This window comes from Loxodonta africana, chromosome 12 (assembly GCF_030014295.1).
Source record: "Loxodonta africana isolate mLoxAfr1 chromosome 12, mLoxAfr1.hap2, whole genome shotgun sequence".
NCBI classification, from domain to species: domain Eukaryota; kingdom Metazoa; phylum Chordata; class Mammalia; order Proboscidea; family Elephantidae; genus Loxodonta; species Loxodonta africana.
Genome location: NC_087353.1, coordinates 22,626,048 through 22,650,159, shown reverse-complemented (window position 1 = coordinate 22,650,159; position 24,112 = coordinate 22,626,048). Strand labels below are relative to the sequence as shown.

General features: G+C 42.0%; 1 protein-coding gene across 8 annotated transcripts in view; it reads right to left on the bottom strand.

Annotated features, from left to right (window-relative positions):
• Positions 1-24,112, bottom strand: part of LPIN1 (lipin 1) — a 95,790-nt gene that overhangs the window by 19,574 nt on the left and 52,104 nt on the right. For all 8 annotated transcript variants that reach the window (XR_010323552.1, XM_010591922.2, XM_010591921.3 and 5 more), the window contains 5 exons: positions 21,359-21,451; positions 17,318-17,397; positions 11,405-11,531; positions 9,710-9,858; positions 9,087-9,173 (listed from right to left, as the gene is read on the bottom strand). Coding sequence is in view for 7 of the 8 variants with exons in the window: in XM_010591922.2 (XP_010590224.1) it covers positions 9,087-9,173; positions 9,710-9,858; positions 11,405-11,531; positions 17,318-17,397; positions 21,359-21,451 (536 nt within the window). In the remaining variant the exon portion in view is untranslated. The remainder of the gene's footprint in view (positions 1-9,086; positions 9,174-9,709; positions 9,859-11,404; positions 11,532-17,317; positions 17,398-21,358; positions 21,452-24,112) is intronic.

The following is a 24,112-nucleotide window of genomic DNA, read 5'->3' as shown; positions in this document are numbered from 1 at the left end:
TCAGACTGGCCAACCTACCTGCATCTGGACAGATCACACTCCCTTGTCCCTGCTCCTAACTAGAGCCACCCATCCGCTTGTGCACAGGATCCCACCCCATCTGCCAATTCAGACTACTCCAAGAGTGAGACACACCCCCCCAACTCCCTCCGCTGCCCTCAGCACATACACACAACATCAAATCCCCCCTCTCTCCTGGATAATTCCTATCAGTGTATAAATATGCTGCAATCACTCCCATCTCATCCTAAATACAAACCAAATCAAAAACAATCACACACACACACACACACACACACACACACACAAACCTCCTTGGACCCTCTCCAGCTAAAATCCCATTTCTCGGTACCCCTTTACAACAAAATTCTTCCAAGAAAAGGCTGTTTATATTCATTGACTCTGCTTCTTCACTTGACTTTCTCTCCTCAGCTCACTCCAAACAGGCTTTTGTTCCCACTTCATCACTGCCCTTGTAAAGGTCACCAATGACGTCCATCTTGCCAAATCCAGTAGCCCAAGTTCAGCTCTCATATTAATAGACTCCACGGTAGCATTTGACACAGCTCATGGTTCCTTCCTCTGGGACACTTCCTGCGCTGGGCTTTCAGACTCCACATGTCCTCGTTCCCTCCTCCTCACTGGCCACTCCTTCTCAGAGATTTTTGCTGCTTCCATCTCCTCCACCCAGGCTCGAAGGGCTGGAGTGCCCCGGGGTCCCAGGACTCATTTCTCACTACCCTCACTCCCTAGGCGATTCCACTACTTCCATGGCCTTATCTGCCACATCTAAACTGCAGAAGTGTAAAACATCTTTCTGTTAAACACAAATGTATTGCTTTAGTAGGACTACCGTACATTTCACTTTTTTTAATCATTGAAAATTCAGTGGCCTAAATGAGATGTGCTATAAGTATAAAATATATACCAAGTTTTCAGTGTTTAGTATATAAAAACTGGACTACAACTCATTATATTATTTTTATATTAGTTACTAGTTTAAATAATACTTCAAATATATTAACTTATTGAAAAATTTTTAAAGTACCAATTATACACTGATACCACCCAAATTTACGTTTTCAGCCCAGATCCCTCTCCTAAACTCCAGGTCCATATAGCCAACTGCAAAATCCACATTACTTATTAAACACGTAATACTATCTTAAATGTGTTGTGTGCTTATGAGAGGATTCCAGCACATAGCGTGACCCTGTAATACAAATAGGGTCTCCTAGGCAGAAATCTTTACAGAAGGAAATCATCAGGTGTTTTCTCCTCCAGAGTGGTTGGTAGGCTCAAACCATCAACCTTTCCATTTACAGCTGAGCGCTTAACCATTGCACCAACAGGCTCCTACGTCTTAAACACAGTATATCAAAAAAACACCATCCTTGAAGCCTTCCCCACCTCAACAAATGACACTCTCATTAGCCCAAGTGGTTTCTACTTTTCCTCACAGCCACCTTCCCCACCTTAATCCACTAGCAAGTCCTCTCGGCTCCACCACCAATGCCTATTCCAAAACCATCCCCTCAGTACCTGCAGTACAAGTTGATTACTTTCGTGTGTGGCCTTTCTAGCCATGGTCTTGTAACTCCCACCCAGGTGATTGGGCAGGACTGTATGATAGGGTAATTGTGGCCCACCAAGGGGATTGGTCAGTTTTGCCTTAAAAGGGAGCCAATTCCAGACCAGAGAGGAGCCCACTACCACCAAGGAAGGACAGACCAGCAGGAGAGACCCAGCAGCAAGAGACGGTGTGGTGGGCCTCCGACTCCATGAAGAGAGAAAGCTGAGTCCCTCTGGACAGAGACTGAGGACCAGGGAGAAGTGTCCCTTTGAGCTCGGCTGGGAAGAGGCTATCCTGATGGAAGAACTGTATCTTGATTGTTCCTGTGCCTGAATTTAACTGTTACTTCCCTAATAAACCTCATAAACATGAGTATGGTCTGTGAGTTCTGTGTGGCCATTGCAATAATTGTTAAACCCAGCAGAGAAGTAGAGAGTGCTGTGGGAGGGACGGTTGGTGTTAGAATTGGTAAAAATGGCAGAGAGAGGAGGCATGTCTGACCTACGCCTCATACGAATCAGCCTTGGGCTGTTATGTTAGCCTTGGTTCTCCTTCCCCCTTGTGAAGTTATAGGAGGTCAGACAATGCCCCTAAGCCATTTTTACAGTACCACCTCCACTGCTACTCCACACCACCACTGCCTCCATTACTGCAACAGCCTTTAATCATCTCCCCACTTCTACTTTTGCCTCCCCCACCCCAATGGAGCCTTCACACAGTACTCAAAGAAAACTTAAAGTTTAATCAGGTCGTGCTCAAAACCCTCCTGTAATGGTTTACCATCTCTCTCAGAACATAATCCAAATTCTTTGCCAGGGCCTAAAGGTCTCTAAGACCTGACCCTGCCTTTCTCTCCAACCCCATCTGCTCCTACCGCCCCCTCCCCTCACTCCTGGCTAACCTCACAGATGTTCTTACTATTCCTCAGCTCACCCAGCTCATTCCTGCACTGGGCATTTGTCCTGCTCTTCCTTCTGCCTGGAGCACTAGTCCCCCAGATTTTCAGAGCTCGCTTGCTCCCTCACCTTATTCAGGTCTGTTCAAATATCACTTCCCCAAGAAGGCCCTGCCCTTGACCACGCTTTCTAAAATAAAATACACATATACACACTCACTCACTCTGGCTACTATCCCCTTGTTCTGCTTTTATTTTTCTTCACAGCACTTATCACTAATGTTATATTCAATTGTTTGACTAACTCATTAATCTGCAAACTCCATGAGGGTAGGGACTTTGTCTCATGCTGTGCTGTATCCCAGTGCCAAAAAGAGTGCCTGGCATGTAGATGGCATTTAGTCAATATTTGCTGAATAGACAAACACAAACTATCCACTTCCTACCCTACTTACTATTCTTCTAAGTTGGACGTTAATATTTTAGGGTGGTAAAAGGACCTGTCTCTAAATTGCTTAACAATATTTTTATTTAAAACTAAGAAGAGAAAAGTTTTAAGACAAAAAAAAAAAAAGATTTAGAAATATCAGCTTGTTTGGAATATAGAGATCCATCTGAAAAAATCAAGTAACCTTTTTAATTAAACATTTTTGTATTTTAGCTGTCTAACTGGTGCAATCTTTAAAAAAAAAAAATCACTATTTCTATATATAGCTCTTCCCGCCAAAGTCCTAAAAGCTGCCACCTGCAGGGGTCTGGGATGTTAATTTTATTCAAAACTTGATTTTCATATACATTTCATAGTTTGATCATACCACTGAGTTGTTCTCACCATGCAAGTGTTTGGCTTCAAAGGCCATGGCTAAATTTCACTGGAAATCAGCTCTACAATGTCCTCTTGAGGGAAATGCTTGTTGGTGGCAGCAGGGATTATCCCTCCAGAACCTTCACCCTTGTGAAAGCTTTGCAAATGCTGCAAAGTGCCCCATCAAATGCTCAGGTTGTAGGAAATCACCAATGCTTATCCTCAATGGTCCCCCTCACGAGAAAGACCTCTCACTCAGAAGGGCATGACCTCCAGGAAGGTGCAGCCCAAGTCTCTGCTCCATCCATACATGCATCCCACCTTCCCGTACTACACACTTACTATGCACCTCCCTGGGCCAGACCTCATGCTGACCTGGGAGTGCATAATGGCAGGACACAGGCCAGCTCTGCAGGAACAAAGGCTGTTGTGGGAAAAACAATCACAGACAGGACACATGACAAAGCAGAGGTGTACACAAGGTTCAACAGAAAGCCAGATGTAGGAAAGACTGACTCTGTCTGAGAAGACATAAGAGCTTAATAAAAGTGCAGTCCACACATATCTATCACACCTATTTCTCCAATACTCTCAATTGAAACTGGGCTCTAGGGAAATACCAGAGCAAAACAGAAAGGACAGTTCATGTCTAGGGTTATTAGGGGCTTGATACAAGCAGTCTTCTCCTTCTGTCCTAATCTCTACAACCCTTTTAAAACACTTGACCCAGAGATATTTCAATAGCTGGGAAGACTACCTTTGAGAGCATTTTCCAAGATAAGTTTCTAGATTGGGGTTTCTGAACCTTGGCAGCGTTGACATCTTAGACCAGATTAATTGTTTGTTGGGAGGAGATGCCCTGTGCATTGCTCGATGTTTAGCAGCCTACACTACTGCCCACTAGAAGCCAGCCATGACAATCAAAAATAGCTGCAGACATTGTCAAAGTGTCCCATGGTTGAGAACAACCATTCTAGAGAAAAGGGACCTCTGTCTCCCTCAGGTCCCACTTGCACTCCTGTGAGGAAGAATAATCACCTGCTACCTTAGGAAAGAAGGTTCTGTGCCAAACGCAGGCTTACTCTTAGCCTGCCACCCTAGGCTTTCTGTGATCTGGTCCCAGCCTTGTTTCCTGTTTCATTTTTTACCCCACCCCATGCCCTGCGCTGGAGCCTCTCTGTTCCATGCACACACAGTGCACTTGTTAGTCTCTACCTTTCTTCTCATTCCAACTTCCACCTATGATGACTTTTCTTCTCTTTAAAGCCCTACTCAACCATTAAGTCTCAACTCAAGTGCCATCTCCTCATCTAAACCTTCTTTGGTACCCCCTCTGATCAGAATTAATTTCTCCTTCACTTATGTCCTCGTAAACTTAGTAGCTCTATCATTACATTTACCCCCACTGCCTCTTTACAATTGGTTATGTGTACCTCCTCCTACATGATCCTAAGTGCCTTGAAGGGAGGGGACCCATCGTTCCCCGCGCAGTAACTCCTACAGCACCTAGAATAGTGCCTGGTGCACAACAGGTGTGCAATCATAGATTTTAGCTCATTCTCTGAGTTCTGACTGAGGCTCGGTTTGGGAAAGCTGTAGAAGACACACATTTGTAAGATTCAACCACATCCCAGTATCAGAACAATCCTAGGCTGGATAGGGTCTAAGAGATCATCTCATTTAATTTCCTCATTTTATAGATGAGGAAATCAAGGCTCAGAAAGGGGGATGTACTTGGTCCAAAGGCCTATGGTGAGTTGATGGCTGCCATTTGCAGAATCCAGGTCCCCTGACTCCCAATCACATATCATCTTATCTCTTACCAGCAGAGAGTAATGACTATAGTAAACTAAGAAGCTTTTAAGTGAAAGAAATAGATAATTGCTGTGGGCAGGACAGAGCCCTGGTGGTGCACTTATGGTTAAGAGCTTGCCTGCTAACCAAAAAGGTCTACAGTTCGAATCCACCAGCTGCTCCTCGGAAACCCTACGGGGCGGTTCTACTCTGTCCTATAGGATTGCTATGAATTGGACTGACTTGATGGCAAAGGGTTTGGTTTTTTTGTATTCTGTGGGCAGGAGAAGGAAAAAAGACCCTAATGAGTCTGCTAATGATTATTTCCCATTTTCAGTACATGGGCTTGAGATGCTACATACCTTAGACCACAGAGATGAACTAATTTATGTGTGGAAACAACATAAGTATTCATTCTAGCTAAGTTGTGGAGACACTGATTTCAGTAGTATCCGTATTAATATATATATGTAACATATGTGCTCAATATATATCAAATAAAGTAGAAAATTAGACTAATTGTCCAAATTTAGTCCCCAAAAGACCCATTAACTCAATGATCTAGACATTTTAGGAAATAGGGAGTTTCATATATTTCCATTTGTATTTACTATAGTTCTTTTTAATCAATAATCAAGTGAACTTTCTTTAAAAAAAAATCAATAAACAAGCAAGCGCTATACCCTCCACATGAACTAGGTGGCAATCAGCCTTTCTCCCAGGCTGGTCATATTTAAACAAGTAAACTCAACAATCAATCAGTAAAACTGTCCTCATTTTCTGTTGTTTCCAGGAAAGTGGCTATCTGTAAGGCTGTTTTTTTCATTAGACAAAAACAGCAGTGCATAAAATTTGAGTGGTACCCACATTCAAGGAAAGCAGAGACCAGGAGAGAGTGATCAGTCCAAATTTCTGACACTGAATGGCATCTTCTTCCTGATACTCTACCACGCTGAATATTTCCCTGGGTAATCACAAACACAACCTCAAAAGAAAAACCTGGACTCCTTAGAATGGTGCATCACACCAAGCCCCAAACCCACTGCCGTCCAGGCTGAAAACCTTTTAAAGAAGCAGACTGCCACATCTCTCTCCCATGAGTGGCTGGTGGGTTTCAACCACCGACCTCTCGGTTAGCAGCCAAGCGCTTTACCACTGAGCTACCAAGGATCCTAGTGAGTCACAAACCCTTATCAATTCTTAGTCCTGGCACTTCTCACAGCCATGGCTGCCTAAGAACGTCAAAGGATCTCATTTGTGAGACGCTGCTAGTGTAGTTTAACTAATAGTCAGCTACAGAACACTTACACCATGTCCAGCCTGTACTCAAACTCCATAATGGGGACCAAGGCCAGCAAACGAGGCCCAAGTCCTTAGACAACCAGGTAGCAATATGGAGCTTGACAAGCCCAGAGGAGGGAGAGATTATAGCAGACTGGGGTCACTGATTCTCGCCTGGAAAGACTTCGTGAGGATCGTGGGTTAGAGCCAGGCATTAAAGGATAAATACACGTTGAGAAGCAAAGATCAGCGGTAAAGGCATGGCAAGCAGAACCATCATATGAGCAAGGGCAGGAAGACGTGAAAATGAAGCAGAGAGTGAGAAACACAGTCAGCTGCGTTAGTGCAAGAAGGTCTGAGAAGCAGCAGCAGAAAATAAGGATGTATCAGAAGGCTGGGACCCAAAGCTCCTGGGCTTTGAAAGTGATACCTATCCTACAGGTGCTGAGTATGGAACCTCTGAAGGCCATGACCAAGCTGTATGTTAGACAGCTGCTCCAAAAGCCCTGAACATCACTCCAGATCACCCTGGCCTAATTGTACTGGTGTCACCGGCTACGTGTATCAAACTCAATGAACAAATAAATGTCAAGTCTCCACATCACATTATGCTTTGTCCTCTTCCCTGAAATGAAAACGCCAGGGGTCTTCCCAGCTCTTAACTAATAGATATCATTCATTCTAAACCAAAGAAAAGAAAGATCAGGTGTCCTCTGGTAAGCTCTATAACCTCACTTTTTCAGTAAGACATCTTTTCTGGGAAAATCTAAGACACAAATCAAAATCAGAAAAAAAAAAAATGCGACTGCACTTTTTTTTTTTTTTACTGCGGCAGCAAGGGCAGGAATAGATTTATGTTCCAAAAACCAGAGTGAATTAGGCTGTAACCTACTCCGTATCCTGACCCCTGAGGATTTCTTTCAACTACAATTGGATGCAATTTTCAGTGTCATGCAAATTGAGGCAGGGTCACCAGTAGATAAGTCCCTCTAAACAAAAGGTCAGCCTGTGGTAAAGTGGTGGGGAGAGGAGCTGGTACTTACACTGTCCACGGGGGTACAGACAGAGATAACCTTTGCAGAGGGCAATCCAGCAATATCGATCAAATCTTTAAATGCACTTATCCTTTGACCCAGCAATTCCACTTCTGGAAATCTACTTTACAGCAATATCGCCCTAAATGAGTATGTCTGTATTTATTTACACACACATTATGTATAATAAACCTAATATGTACATAGTCATTGTATCGGTCGCTATTAGACATAGTGAAAAAAACTGAAAACAAGTCCATCAATAAAGAATTAGTTAAATAAAGCATGGTTATCCACACAATAGAATTTTGTGCAGCAGTTAAAAGGAGTGAGGTACACCTTATATGTAATGCAACAAAAAGATATAATGCATTACTAAGTAATGTGATTACATGTGTATGGTGGGCAGGGAGGGTGTAAACGAATTTTTTTTTTTTTTAAGTAGAGCAGGAGGGACCCAAACTGTTAAGAGTAATTACACTTCTATGGAAAGGATTAGCTAGGTGGTAGGGCAGGAAGGGAAAAACCCAAACTTTGTACTTCTAAATTTCTATAATCTTTGCCTCTTCTTTTTCAAAGAAGCATTTCTTACTTTTGTAATTTTTAAAAGATGAAACCTGTTGAAATAAGGTCAACCCAGTGAGCTGAGCACTAAGAAGAAATCAGATATTTTTAATCTTACCAGGATACAAGGTCTTCTCTCTCCCCAAGCCACACTCCCCTACCAGATTATAAGGCCTGTGAGGTCAAAGACTATATGTCTAGTTTGTTATGTTCCAAGTACCTATCAGAGGACCGGGCACGTAATAGGGACTCAGTAAATGTTGGATAAATGAATAAAGGAAATCCAGGGAAGTATATCTGTGTTTGCAAAGTACCAGAAATAGCTCTGGCTGACTGCCCATTGCCCATGCCCTGTGACTACCAATGTGGACCAGAGGTGAACACATTAGGCTGGGAATCATGAGGCCTGGGTTCTAAGTCCTGACATCCATTAACTGTAACTTCCAGGGGCCTCACCTTCCTCCTCCAGGAAAAGAGAGGGCTGTCTTCATTCTCACTAAGGTAGGCACCCTCCAGCTCTAACTGGCTGGAGAACAGAATTCATTGAGGGAGAGGTCTAATGGACATGGGAGACTCTAGTCCATAGAAAGCTGGAGAACTTATGACTAAGTGCAGTAAAAGACTTGGACTCAGGAAGCTAGTATGGAGCAGAGGGATGGGGGTGGTGGTGGGAAGAAGCAAATTCCTTGAAGGGTCCTGAGCCCGGGTGTGCCACAGGCCAGGTGTAGTGATGTGTACTGCTGGATGGCTCGTGGGACCCGCAACGTTACTGAAAACTTGAATCTGCAACTTTTTAGGCAAAGGTAAATCACTTGGAATATGTAACACTACCATTTTTTCATCTCATTATCTTTTAACATTCTTCAATATGAACTGAACCTCAATCCCTCTCTGAATGCTATCACCTTCTTCTGCCTCCTATGAATTTTCAATTCACCTGTATGTTTTCTTCTTTCTGGATGTTGAATTCAAATCTGAAGTTGCTGGGATTCACTGCACACTTGGGGCTCTCCACTGCCACTCCCGTTTGACCCTGTTTATAAATGAGCTAATGGCCTGGCAGTGAAGACTCTGTGTGCAGAGTGCCATGCGTACACCAACAATGTGGCAAAAAACGGGAAGCAAAGGCTCTGTACTTACTGGCTCACTTTATGGTACAGCTTAGCAATCCCCTGGTGGGTCCAATCCTTCCCAAGGGTGGGCAAAATGTGGCCAAGTGTATCTGATCTAAATGTAGAAATGAGAAAAAATCAAAGTAAAAAGGAAACAGCAAAAGAAACGAAAATCCATTCAGACTCATGGCACCATAAATGCCTCACAAAGATGCAAATGAGAAAAAAATGCAAATGAGACCCATGACCTTATTTCTGGAGAGAAAGCCCAAAGCTAAAGTAATCAAACCTGAATGCTCAGGAAAGGATATGTTAATATATGAAAGGGCACCTTCAACTTGAGCATGTATCAAAGTTCTCGACGTGCTGAATAAAACGAGAAGTCCATTCAGAAAAGACGCTCTTCGGTAAGCATCCATGTAAGCACCAAAGTGACAGAGACGATGTCCTGAATGACAACCACCACCAAACCTAATACAGCTATTTAATTCAAGGAACTAAGACTATGTGAGCAGCTCTGATTGTATCAGAAATTGATCCGTATGATTTCCGTGATGCTACAGAGAAGGGCTGAAACACTAACGCCAGGCCTGAGGAGTTTACTCTGAAGTTAAGAAATCCATCACTGCCCCCTAAATCAGCTGTACCTACCGAGTGATTGTTCCGTCAATATCAGAAATGATAACTTTATCATCCCAGTTCCACAAATAGATGGTGCCTTCGCAGCGACAGGTGCCTTGATACTGCGTGGTAACACTGAAAACCACATCATTTGGGCCATTCTTCAACTTCAAGCTTTTCTGAAAAACACGAACAATTTGTCCGCTTAAGAGCAAGGCCCAGATCAAGAGACATTTGGCTTCTGTTCCACGAGGAAGAGGATTAGGCTTTTTTAAAAAATTGTTATCCTAGGCCATTGTATAGTTCTTTCTTTCCCCCTCTCTTGCTCTAGAAGAGGAGGGTCTTTCAGGGGTTGGAGAGAAAACTCTCAGCTCTTCTCTCAGACCCACTTATAATGCAGCTAGCACACTTCTGGAAACCCTGGTGGCAGAGTGGTTAAGTGCTACGGCTGCTAACCAAAAGGTCGGCAGTTTGAATCCACCAGGCGCTCCTTGGGAACTCTATGGGGGACAATTCTATTGTGCCCTACAGGGTCACTGTGAGTTGGAATCAACTCGACAGCAACAGGTTTGGTCTTTTATTTTTAGCACACTTTTTTCCTACATAGGCATCTACGTCCAGGGACACTGCAAACTTGCTTCAGTATTTCTGAGTGAGATTTAGGAGAGAGGGTTAAACGATAGGCTGGAGGCTTGCCATAATAAATCACGATTGCAGAATGGGGCACTCTTACTGCTCCATGACTAAATACAAAGAGTCATGATTCGGTGAGTTAATTTGCAAAGTGTGAAAATATGTTTCTGTAATAACCATGGTTTTTAATGATTTTTTTAACCCAAATTGGCGGAAAAAAAGTCTGTTATCAGTCACACCTTATATCCAGAAGAATAAGTCCAAACCAAAGGAAACCATACCAAATTCAAAAGGCACAATCACCTTTTGGCAGTTTTGAACCTCTTTGTTGGATTCTCTAATGAATGCTGGCTGTCTCCACAGCCCCGCAGAGCTGCCGAACTCAAGGGCTCTGCCCTGGGGTTGCTGGGGAAAGCTGTGGGTCATGTGGTTGTCTGGGCTGGTTCATTATCTCTTCCCATTAAATACCATCACAACTAAGCCCGGCTGTCCACTAACACTTAGGATAAAGGTAGAAGACTGTATTAGCAAAAACAGAGGAATACTGGCTCACTGATTGATCGTGGGAAATAGGCTCCAGGGAAGGAATGGGCCTAACTAAAATGGGTCTCACATATTAGCAAAAAAGGATCAGAACCTGCCTGCTGCTACCTGAAATTCTCTAAATCTCATCACATCTGCTTGATTTCCATCAATTTAAGAGATGCATTTGAGCTAGCAAACATCTCAAAGTAAAAACACCCCTGAGAGATTTTTAAACTCTATCATTCATTTATACTTCCTGCTTTCCTCCCAACACTTGGAAAAAAAGAGCCTCTAGTCCTGAGTCAGGGAAGACAAAAGTAATATTAAAGAGCCAGACTAGAGAGGGTGCTGATGTTACAGTGGGGAGCAGCTGGAAACCTGGGGTACCAAAATGAGGGGTTTGAGGTAGCCAGAGGGTAGCAGGCACCCTGGGATATAAAAGCCAGGAAGTAAAAGCGGGGTCCAGAAAGTGAGCAGGGTATTCAGGCCATCACACATACCATACCCGGACGACTGTCACTTGGCGAGTACTGACAAACACAGCCGTGGCGAAGACAAGAGACTCACCAGCTGCTCTGAAGTGAGCCGGAGAGTCTTTTTGTAGCTGACATTAGACAAAAGAGGGAGGTGGCTGGCGTTTGATGGCTTGGCAGCTGCGTGCTCTTCATCACTGGAGGATGACTCATGCTTTATTCTGGAACAAACAGTGATGTAATCACCAATTAGAAGATGCATCTGGGTAGCCATTAAAAATGCATTAGCCTGGAATCAATGACTAAGTCAATCAGGTCTCTCCTGAGCACAGTCTCCTGGGTGGTCATTTACCATATGGCATTAAATTCATCAATGAATTCTCACTAAATTCCCATTCATACATCGCTTGCATTGTGCATCTGGGGGCTGCCTCTCCTCATTCACTTGTCTATTTACTAGCTATCATCACTCTATTTTAAACCAACAGCCTTCCAGTCATGATAAGTAGAATTAAACTCCCTCCTTGCCCAGAAGGATGCTACCGAACATGCTCTGCCCCTCAGCTTCCCCGCCTGAGGCTGCAGGCTGAGCACTAGGAATCCAACTTTCTACCAGCCCAAACCGATCAGTTCCCAACGTGTACCTCCGTTGCTGTCGAGCTGATTCCGACTCAAAGTAACCCTACAGGATAGAGTAGAACTGCCCCATAGAGTTTCCAAGGAGCAGCTGGTAGATTCCAACTGCCAACCTTTTGGTTAGCAGCTGAGCTCTTCATCACTGCGCCACCAGGGCTTCTCACTAACTATACCATTCCAAATAATTAGGGTGTTTCTAAGACATACAAATAGGTGCCAGTGAAAATAAAGAAGACTCACCAATTCTCCTCCTCCAAAATCCCTAAGCAATACCTTTTCTAAGGAGTCGTCACATAAGCAACAAATACGGCCTAATGTGCCTGCACAGAATCCACAGGGCAAGGCTTCTAACTTTTATAATTTGCCGTGTAGAGGGAGGCGGGGGCAGGGGGTGCAGGCTGAGAATCATTTTCATTTTGTCTAAATAGCTCATCTAAAGTATATCAATAATTAATTGTTCCCTATATTAAAATCCTGCTATGACATAATCCCTGACCAACAGTATTAGCTCTGCTTCCTAGGGACAATATCTTCAATAATGTTAAATCTCTTCAATATCTTTAATCATGTCTTACACTTTGACAAAGTGCTAAACAAAATGGGAAAGGCCAAGTGGCCCCCAAAGCAGGCATGTCCCAGCTCTTCAGGTGCTTTGCCCTCCTGCCAGGCTTCCTGCTCAGCATATCCTTCACGCAGAATTTACATATACACAGGGGTTCCATTTAGTTTTTTCTCTCAGCAAGTCTTACCTCTGGATGCTAAAATTCTCTTATTCTCCTGACTCTTGTTTTCCCCCTTGTCTCCATTCGCTATGACCAGGAAATTATCAGATATCTCCTATGTACCCTATCACTTTCTTACCCCATATTTGTTCATTCAAGCAGCAATTCCTACAATCCAATACTGTCCCCAATTCTGTGTTATTTCTGCCACATCTTAACATGGAGACCTGGCTATTTCCATTCCTAAAATGTACAGCCCCTCCCCAAGCATCTGTTCCCAGGACCCAGGAGAGGGCACCTGCAGGCTGTGGGCTGGTGGACTGGAGCTCACTCAACCAATGCTTATCATGTACTGTGCCAGGCGCTGAGGATAGAGCAAACAGCCCAGCCCCTACTCTCACAGGGCTTTTTGTCTGGCAGGGAGATGAACCAAACAATCACAAGGCAGCAGCACACATGCTATGATGGGAAGCAGAGGACGATATGGGAGCACCTGGACTTGAATTTGGATCTTTGCAGAACAATCTGGGCTGAAGATGCAGATGAGACAATCACTAGGACATAGCCATGGCAACAGGTGATTGTGTAGAATGAGAAGGACAGGGACCTTAGGCTAGAATTCTGATTGGTCCATAGCAGGGCTAAGCTCCATGTGACGAGAAACTTGAAACAACACACGTGACATTGTGGGCTGAGTCTAAGTACAGTAGACTCACTTAGCATCATGAAAATCCAGGTTTGAACACTGGCTAGTAACTTCAGGCTGTAGTACCGTAAACAAATCACTTCTTTCTCTTCTAGCCTCAATTTCCTTATGTTAAAATGTAGAAAAACAGATTGCATACCACCCACCAAAAAATTTAGGGTACAGGCAGGTAACGGCCTGGAAACAGTCAGACTGAGAGACATGAGTTCCAGTGATGACCTTCTAACTACAGAGTTCCTCTCTTGGCCTCAGTAGGCTCATCTGTAGAATGAGATGTTCCAACAAAAGCCCTTCCAGTTCTGACATCTCAGCAGCCTATGAAAATATTGGTTCTTCTGAACCAAAAACCCATTGGTTTGTAGACAGGGTAGTCCGTGGGTGCTGCAAACACTTAAGCACTCAGCAACTACCCAAAAGGTTGGTGACTTGAGACCATCCACAGGCATCTCAGAAGAAAGGCCTCGTGATCTACTTCCAAAAAAGTCACTGAAAACCCTGCGGAGCACAATTCTACTCTGACATACAAGTGGCCACCATGAGTCAGAGTCAACTCAACAGCAACTGGCTTTAGACACTTCAGTCACGGAGCAAACCTGGCCTGACAAATGCCTGGGTGGCCAGAAGGAAAATCGAGCCACAGGCCACCTCATTGAATAAGAAAATGTTTATGTTCCCACAAAACAGCTTTGAGTGAAATGAGAGCCAAATGTGAACTAAAGCTCTTAGTGACAACAGATTGATGTGTGCCTCTGCTGGGAGGATGCAGAAGCAAAGCGGAAGAGCTGTTATTTCCATCTGTTGCTTTATAAAAAAAAAAACAAAAGCTAAATTCGTGTAGCATGCCATGTTTGAGGGAATACAAAAAGGAAAACACAGATACAAAAACTAAAATGGACGCTGTACAACTGGCTGCGAATCGTTTCGGTTTGGGGCAAGTAAACGGCATTTGCAGCTGCCACCTTCAGTGTGAAACAAAATGGCTCCCTTTCTGAAGGCCCTCCCATTTCCAGTAGTTCATGAAACATGGCTTGCTTTAAAGTGTCTCTGCAAGAAGTAGCAAAACAAAACAAAAGGGCTCATATCACTCGAAAATCTGCATTCTGAGGAGTAGCTGTTAACAACATCTAAGTTAGCACTTGCCATGGTGTACGTTTTTCAAATGGTATTTTAATTATTTGTATGGTGACAAGCTGTTTGCTCAATTATGGGACATCAGGGACTGTTCCATCAATCAAGTCTGTCAATTAGGAAAACACTCCAATACCATTTTTTTTTTTTAAAAGTCAACTACATGAGTCTAATAATTTCTCAAGGACACTAAAAGTCTAAAGATGCTAGTATAAATAAAAAAAGGTTTTCATTTCCCAAAAGAACTTCATATTAATATTTTTCAAAATCTCAATTCATTGTCACGAGAAGCAAGTCTTCATTTCCTAGGTCTGATACAGAAGCATAGCATGACTAATTCACAATAGTAAATAGTCTTAAAATATTTATATTTAACTGAGAAAAAAATTTTTGTCAACCTTTGAGTCATATTATAATCAGCTAGTAAGAAAATCCATAAGACTTCAAATAAACCACAGATGTTCCAAGTTGGGCAGAGCTACAGAAGTGTCCCGCCATCTTCGCCCTGCCCAGCTTCCTCCTTGGGGACTCCATGCTACTGCCAGAAAAAGAGAAAATAACCGTAGTGACAACACCAACGGCAGCGTCAGCTCCATTCTTGCACACCCTCTATGTACTGGACAGTGTCCTACTTGGTTGTCATACACTAACCCTTTAGAACATTTCTGAACCTCAGCTCTATCTTGAAGGTCCAAAGCAGGCAGATTGCAGGCTGAATTTTGCAGACATCTTTCATTTGGCCCACAAAGGACTTTTCAAAACATTTGAAATGGGATGGTTTCAAGACTGAGAAGGTGTCCTCCAGGTCACCAAAGATCCACCCTCCTGACTGTTCACCTACAGCCGCCTCAGGTGCACCACCTCTCTGGACCCCACTGGTTTTTGCATTCTTGACTGAAGGTTAAACAATCACCTTTCCCATAATGCACCCATGATGTCTGTGGTGTGGTATTATTCCTATCTCCAATTCACAGGTGAGCAAAACGGTCACTTGAGGAGCTGATTAATCTGCCAACAATTATACAGGTTGCCTCACAGAGTCCCTGTTGTGCGCTACTTCTCACGTTTGGAAATTATCACTGTTAGGACGGAGATGGTTCTTTAAAAGAATTCCAGGAAAGCAGGACACATCTAGTGCTATAAACCTCTAGTCTAAACTGCCTACAACATACAGTTTTACATCTTTGTTTGTATATCCTTTCATAGATTCAATCTCCCATGAGTCACAGCCTCCTCCCAGCTGCTCTGGGCATTAACATCACACTTTTATCTTTGCTCAGATACGGTCAGTAGTCTGCCTAAGGTCAAACGGTTAGTAGGTGTGTAGCTAGGATTCCAAACCAGATCTTCGGGATTCCAAAGTCTGTGCTGTTTCCGTTACAGCTGGCCACTTCCCACTAACAGGGCTAAACAACCAGTTATTGAATACCCACTGGGTTCCAGGTTGCATACTGGCTGCTTTGTAGATCTTTTCAAAGGACAATACATTCCTGGTCTGTTCACCATCTTAAAAACACCTGCCTTCTCCCTTCTAAGTTCACTCAAACTCAAAATTCCAGGTTGGAAAAGCATCTAAATATTCTTGCATGAAAGCCCTTCGCCAGAGAATGGGCGAGATAGGAATCAGGTGGAAAGTTATAAGACCCAGGGCACTACCAAGGAAAACAGTTAAGATTTTCCTTTGACAATATCCTGACCATGAGCTGACTCGGGCCCTTCAGAGTCTTCCTGAAAAACAATTTTACTAGGCTCTGCACGCCTCACCGCCCTACTCTTCTCCACGGAGAGCAATGAAGAAATCATATTTTTTCCTACTTGCCACCTGAGATAGCGCATGGGTTTCTATCTCCAACTATTTGAGTCTAGAAATAGAATAGTTTACGACACAGAGCTATGGCCAGGAGTCAGAAGACTTGAAATCTACGCCTGCCTCTCCTATAAGTTAACCACATGGTATTGGGCCAATCTCATCAGCTCAGTAATAGTTCAACAACTTCTATGAAATGCCCACCATGTGTCAGGCCTGCCTCTAAGATACAAAAATGATTAAGATACGGATCTTGCCTTCAATTAATTTGCTAGCATTTTCTGTCTGCTAAATAAGAAATGCAATACCTGGGTTTCTTAAGCACAGGAATACTGTAAAGATGAGGTAATACATAAAAGATGTCATTCGCTCCGATCACTCAATGGCATTACGTACTGTCAGCATCACAATTAGTGAGTAACAGCATTGTCTTTAGAATAATGTTACTCTCAAATCCCACACAAATCGATTAACCTAAAGACAAAACACCACTAATGTCGGTCAACATTATCAAAATTGAATCTCTCTTGTGCCAAGTTAAAATGAATCCACATCGATATTTTGAAAAGTATCAACATAAATCCTGGTAAGTATTGAAACTGTAGGCAAAGGCAAGTTCCTTCAGCAGAGATACTTATACTTCCACATCATTGTTAATGGTTATTGCTGTTGTTTATCATTAATATCTTCAGAATACTGAGGGCTGCCATATGCCAGAGCCATGAGAAGTGCTCTAGTTACATTATCTCATTTAAGCCTCACGTTTACCTTGTAAATTAGATATCTAAGGGAGCAATTGCCTCCACTTTACTGATAGCAAAACCAATTTAAATAAATAGCTGAGGTCGGTGAGTGTATGTCAGGGGTGGCATCTGGGTCCAGCTCCGTGTGAGGCCTGTGCCACTTGGTGAATCCTGTCAGCAACTAACCGGCATGTGCCATGACTTTGGAGTTCTAACATCCCAACTCCAAATGGAGTATAACATCCCAAGATGACTCTCACTGTACCTGGTGGCCATGCTAAGCTGTGACGGCTGCTCTCCAGTACTGTGGCCCTTTGCAGCCAAGCACTGCTCTGGCTTAGTTTCCTGGAGAAGAAAAGGTAGAGTCATGGAAAGTACCAAGGAGAAAGCACCTGAGCGACAGCTTGTGCTCTCTAATGGGCTCCCCTAAGGCCCAGGACAGCGACCCCAAAGGGAGACCCTTCCCCAGTGGCACACACGCTGGGGGTGGCCCTGGAAGGCTCTGAGTATGCCTATTTGGGCAGGTCCTAGTTACTCCCTTGCTTAGAAACATAAAATTAAGCTGAGAAATATTTTTGACAGAAATGAGTCTGTTATCCATAAGTGTTTGTGGCACCAAATCAAATTTCATAATCACTGTAGCTCATGCAAATGCTTTATCAAGGGCTGCTTGGATACCCGAGGGCTTTCAAAATATTTCCTTATAATTGCTGGTAGAAACGCTTGAAAATATTTTCACACCATATTTTGCTTGGGAAAAACGTGGAAGTATTTTCTTTTTCAAAACCTCATATTCTTAATAGAACATGCTCCTTTGATGGACTGGAAAGGGCCTTGGATTTCTAAGAGGAGAACGGGGCTCAGCCCTGCATCTCTCACTCATCAACTGTGAGCAAGTCATTTAACCTCTCAGGGTCCGGTTTCCGCATCTACAAAATGGGGGCGATAATGTCGATCTCATAACACAGCTACGAGGGTTAAGGCGATGCCGTACACAAAGCACAACACCTGGCACACCGCAGGTGAGGGAGGAGGAAGACACTTGCCAGCACCAAAGGCTTCACTGTGAGTAAGAAGAGGCCAGATAGGAAGATCAAGGGGAAAAGGACACATGACCGAATCTCATTATTTGTGGTCACTGGTCAGGAGAGACAGGTTAACGTGTTCTACTGAGCTACTTTAATAACGAAAATGAATAATACAAAACAGGGTGACTGGTGCCCTGGTGGTGCAATGGTTAAAGCGATTGACTACTAAACGAAAGGTCAGTGGTTCAAAACCACCAGTGGCTCTTTAGGAGAAAGACGTGGCAGTCTGCTTCCATAGAGATTCACAGCCTCGGAAACCCCATGGGGTCGCTATGAGTCAAAATTGACTCGACAGCAGTGGGTGTGGGTCTCAACATATGGGGAGTACAAACTAACATGAAATATATTTCGCTTTGTTTGAGCACACAATTGCTATGATAACATATCAGTCATTTTTTTCATTACTGAAGCAGGTAACTTAGTCACCACTACTGACAATTTTTCATAAGGCTAGTTCAAAAATAATATCTATCTCAAGTGAATAATATTTCTCTTCTTTTAATAAATATTTAATTTGATAAATGGCGCTTTATTTCATTTTATCATTCCCCTCAATGCAAGACATCAAATACAGGTGTCCATGAAATATCCATCTGTCTTAAACTCTAGAATATTCTGCTCTTTAATAAGGAAACTAGAAAGGTCCTTTATGTCTTAAGACCCCTAAAGCAAAGCATATATATTTGCTTTAACTTGTTTTATACCCTTGGAGATAATAAGACAATCAGTAAAACTCAGGAATGCTAACAGAAAACGTTAGAGAACAATTACATCTCAGTTAGACTCTTCCAACAGACTTTTTCCCTTTGAACTAATGGAACAAATAAATTTAGTTTCACTGGGGTTTCTTTCACTATTATAACAAGCAACTTAAGTGTTGTCTTTGTGGGTTTTTTCATACTACATTCCAAACAAACATCCTCAACAAATATTTGCCAAACCCCTCCCCTGGGTCCATTACGGGCACCAGGGATACCACAGGCATCAAAGCCATACATAATCTTTTCCTTCATGGAGCTTATGTTCTAAAGAGGAAAAGAGACATTGGTCAAACAGTCTCACTAATAAGTGTACGATTATAAACTTGGGCAAGATTTGTGAAGAAAAGCTTCATAGGACTATGTGAGCAGACTAGTCTGCTAAGAAGAGCCATTTGAGCAGCAATTAAGTGAAGAGCGGTGAGAGGGGTCCTAAGAACACTAGGCAGAGAAAGTAATATACAAATGGCCTTGAGGCAGAATTATACCTTCAGCCAGTGAAGCTAAAGCACAGAGAGCAGGGGGAGAATGGCAAAAGATGAGGCTGAAGAAGGAGGCAGAGACTAGAATATGCAAGTCCTGTAGACCACTCTCAATTATGTTGTTGTTGTTAGGCACCGTCAAGTTGGTACATAGCGATCCTATGTACAACAGAACAAAACACTGTCCAGTCCTGTGCCATCCTCACAATCATTGTTATACTTGAGCTGAATGTTGCAGACAGTGTGTTAACGCACCTTGTCGAGGATCTTGCTCTTTTCCAATGACCCTCTACTTTACCAATCACGATGTCCTTCTCTAGGGACTGGTCCCTCCTCATAACATGTCCAAAGTATGTGAAATGAAGTCCCACCATTCTTGCTTCCAAGGAGCATTCTGGCTATACTTCTTCAAAGACCGACTTGTTCATCCTTCTGGTAGCCCAAGGTATACTCAATATTCTTTGCCAACATAATTAAAAGGCATCAATTCTTCAGTCTTCCTTATTCATTGTCCAGCTTTCGCATGCATATGAGGCAATTGAAAATACCACAGCTTAGGTCAGGTGCATCTTAGTCCTCAAAGTGATATCTTTGCTTTTCAACACTTTAAAGAGGTCTTTTGCAGCAGATTTGCCCAATGCAGTATGTCACCTGATTTCCTGACTGCTGCTTCCATAGGCATTGATTCTGAATCCGAGTAAAATGAAACACTTGACAGCGTCAATCTTAATTATAAGAGTCCTTAAAAAGGCTTTAAGCAGGGAGTTACATAAATTAGACTGGTATCCTAAATAGATGAATCTAACTGCAGCTCAGAGAATGAAGAAGAAAGGACAAAAATGGATACTAATAGACCATTAAGAAGCATTCCTGGGAAAGCTGGTGGTAGCCTAGATTTGTGGGGCTGGAGATGGAGAGAAATGGACAAATTTGAGAAATATCTAGGGTAGTAAATTGATAGGCTGACAATGGGTTGAATGTGTGGAGTGAGGAAAAAGGAAGTGTCTAGTCCAAGGAAGTAGCGAGCCTATTGATGGACAGTGATGCTATTTTCTGATTATGGCACCAACAAAGGAAGAACTCACAGGGATATTGGGAGTTCAATTTTAAAAACGATGATTTGAAGTGTCTTTGAAGCATCCATGTGGAAATGTCTACCTAGCTGCCTATTTAGTAAATGGACCTGGAGTGAAAAAAGAGTGTTTGGTTGGGAAATAAAAATGGTGTCATCAGCATGGGGTATGGGTGAGACTGCCTATGGAAAACATAAGGAGTAAAGTAGTAACAGAAGAGAAGACTCTAAAACAACCCTTAAGAAACTCTAAAATTAAATGGCCTTGTAAAGGGAGCTAAGCCAGAAGAGGGACAGCCAGAGAGGGACGAGGAAAACTAGGTGAACACAGCGGCATGGGTGCCAGGTGAAGGAAGTGTTTCAAGGAGAGGTTAAGACATCAATAAAGAAGAGACCTGGGAAAAAAATGTGTGTATCTATATATAGGCATTTATATAGATGGAAACGAAAGCCATGTATATTTAGACATGTTATTTAAATGAAATGTCAAATAAGAATAATCTATCACTGTAAATACATCTCATTAAAACTATCCTCATAAGAAACAGAAGGATATTTAATTTAAAAAAAAAAAGAAAGGTGAAAGACTCTTATCATCATCAAGTTGAAACCCTCCTTTTAACAGATGAAGATGTGACACAAAGGGGAAGTGACTTGACCATGGTCTCCAGGCTAAGAGGTAAGACAGCTAGGAGATGAGTCCAACTCTCTGCTCACTCTTCTTTTCTACCTTCCTGACATTCTGTGATGCCTTTCCTTACTTTGTGGCAAGTTTGGCTCATGAAAACTCAGTACCATAGCTTATGCTTGTTTCTCTGACATAAGAACATGAAAACATAAACTTCATTGCATAAAACCTAAATCTGCTAAGCTAAGTAGAGACGTGGCTTTGTTTTCCATGCTTACCTCTTTGATTGTGGTATTTCTTCCCCTCCATGAAAACCACCATCTTCCTCCCTTTTTGGGCATCTTATCCCTCATGATAGATTCCACAGTGGCCTGTTTTAAATGGATGGTAACATAAATAATGGAACCAAAAAAAGATCAACTTCGCACATTCAAACCAAAAGAAACACACATGCAAATTAAAGGAATATTAAAAGAAAATCTGAGGAAATACAACATACTGTTTGCGGATTAAAAACTTTAGAGAAGCAAAACCTAATGGTGTCCAAAATTACATTAAGGTAACTTAAGCATGAAGACTTAAGAAGATGTTAAAGGAAAAAACAAACAACAAATAAAATACAACACAACAACAACAAGGAAAAAAAAAAAAGAAAGCATTAAATATCATTAGTGATTAGTAAGACCAAAAGTTTTCCAATTAAAGTGGCTTACTGGTTAAAATATTAATTGTCACCCTCAATATGAAGATTATAAAATAAAACATGGAATGATTAACACGGAGTAGAGGATAGAAGTTTTAAACAAAAGGTAAAAGGCACAGGATCTTTTTAGTAAGTGTAAATTTCTGAATTTTTACAAACTGACTATTAACAGATGCATTTGACTTAAAATCTCAAATATTAAAAATTCAGACTCCTGGCCTTTTGCCTTAAAATAAATGAAAGTTTGATAAGGAAAGATTAAGTATTAATAATTTTCTAAGCATTTTCAAAAGACAAGGCATCTATCTTGAAGGCTAATTCCAGGACAGAGTAAATGTTATCTAATTCCTCCTCCTCAGTTTACAGAGCTCTCAAATAGCCAAAACCTCAGCTGGTAATGGGAGAAAGACTTAAGTCTTTCAACTTAACAGGTCACAAATAAGTAGACAGGTAAATACCTTACATATTTAGCCTAAGTGTTTTTTTTTTTTTTTTAATCGTTTAAAACATGCCTGGCACAAAAGAAAACTTTGAATATACAAAAGTACAAACAGGAGAATTCATAAAGATGTCAGTTCCCCTTCTTCCCCCCTAATTTCACCCATAAATGTAACACGACTCCAATTCTTAAAAAAGGAAGGAAAAAAAAAACCTAGTAAGATTATTTCAGACCTAGACAAATTGAATCTCAAGTTCATGTGGAAAAACGAACAAAAATAGTCAAGAAAATTCTGCAACAGAAGAATAATGAATAGGCACAAATCTCACTAGATATTAAAACATGTTTAAAAGCTACAGTAATTAAAAGAACGCAGTACCAGTACATAAATAAACATATCAGTGAATAGAAGAGAAACTCTTAAGTTCATAGAAAAATTTAATATATGATAAAATTGTAATTATCTATCCGTGGGAGAAAAGGTTACTTATTTAATACATGGTAGGATAACTGAAGCCCTGGTGGTACAGTGGTTAAGAGCTCGGCTGCTAACCAAAAGGTCAGCAGTTCGAATCCACCAGCCACTCCTTGGAAACCCTATGGGGCAGTTGTACTCTGTCCTATAGGGTTACTATGAGTTGGAATCGACTGGACAGCAACCGGTTTGGTTTCTTCTGGTTGGTGGCACAGTGGTTAAAGTGGTCGGCTGCTAATCAAAAGGTCGGCCGTTAGAACTCACCAGCCACTCCAAAGAGAAAGAAGTGGCAGTCTGCTTCCATAAAAATTTACAGCCTTGGAAACCCTATAGGGTTGCTGAGTTAGAATCAATTCCAGAGCAACAGGTTTGGTTTCGGGTTTATTAGTGTAATTGAGTAGAGGACTCTGTTAGCTGCCTCTCTAGATGCATTATCTCCTTTCTTTCTTGCCAACAGATTCCAAACTCTATTCAGGAATCAGGTTGCAATATGTTCAGGGAAGACAGCCTCAACCCAGAGAACGAACTTTGGTTGGTTGAAGCTCCTCATAATTATTCTATTGCTTTGTCAACAACTGGTTTAGGGGGTGATTACGTGCCCTTTGTGGCCAATGAAATATGAAAAGCCTGCCCCCATCTTTCCTATTTTGGATGTGGTTGTGTGAAGTAAGGGTGTAAAGGAAATGCAAAAAAATCACAAAGATGTTAACCCAAATTAATCAAACCTAAAACCTCTGATCTCTAGGATTCTTGTTATTAAGAATATTATGTAAGATAATAAACTCCTATGATTTAAGCCACTTTTAGTCACTGCTTCCCGCAAAAAAAAAAAAAAAAAGCATTCTAACTGAGTTAATAGCCAAGTGGAAAAAACTGTTGGTTTCTTATTCCTTGCTCAACATCCTCAAAATAAAATCTAGATGGAGCAAACTCAGTCATTACGCCCAAAATAAAATCCAGATGCATCAAAGATTTAAAACCAAAGTACTAGAAGAAAATATGGGGGTATATTTTTATAATTTTTGGAAATGGGGAAGCAGACCCCATTCTAAGTGTGACTTAAAGCTGCCTGCTCAACATCTTTGTTTGGGTATCTAACAGACAATTCAAACAGCATGCTCAAATCTATCTGAATACATCTAGAATCTGACCACTTCTCTCAACCATCACCATCTCTCATCTGGGTATTGCATAGATGTCTACCTCACCTCTCTTCTTCCTGCTTCCCCGCTTCAGTCTGTTATTAACATAACAACCAGTGTGATACTTAAGTGCGAAACTTAACTCAGATCCTGTCACTCTTCTCAAAATTCTTCCATGCTGGCCCACTTCGCCCACATAGAAGTACTGGGAATTCCAACATTTAGAGGTCTAGAGGCTAAGAACCAGTAAAGTGGACAGAGAGGTGGCCTGAA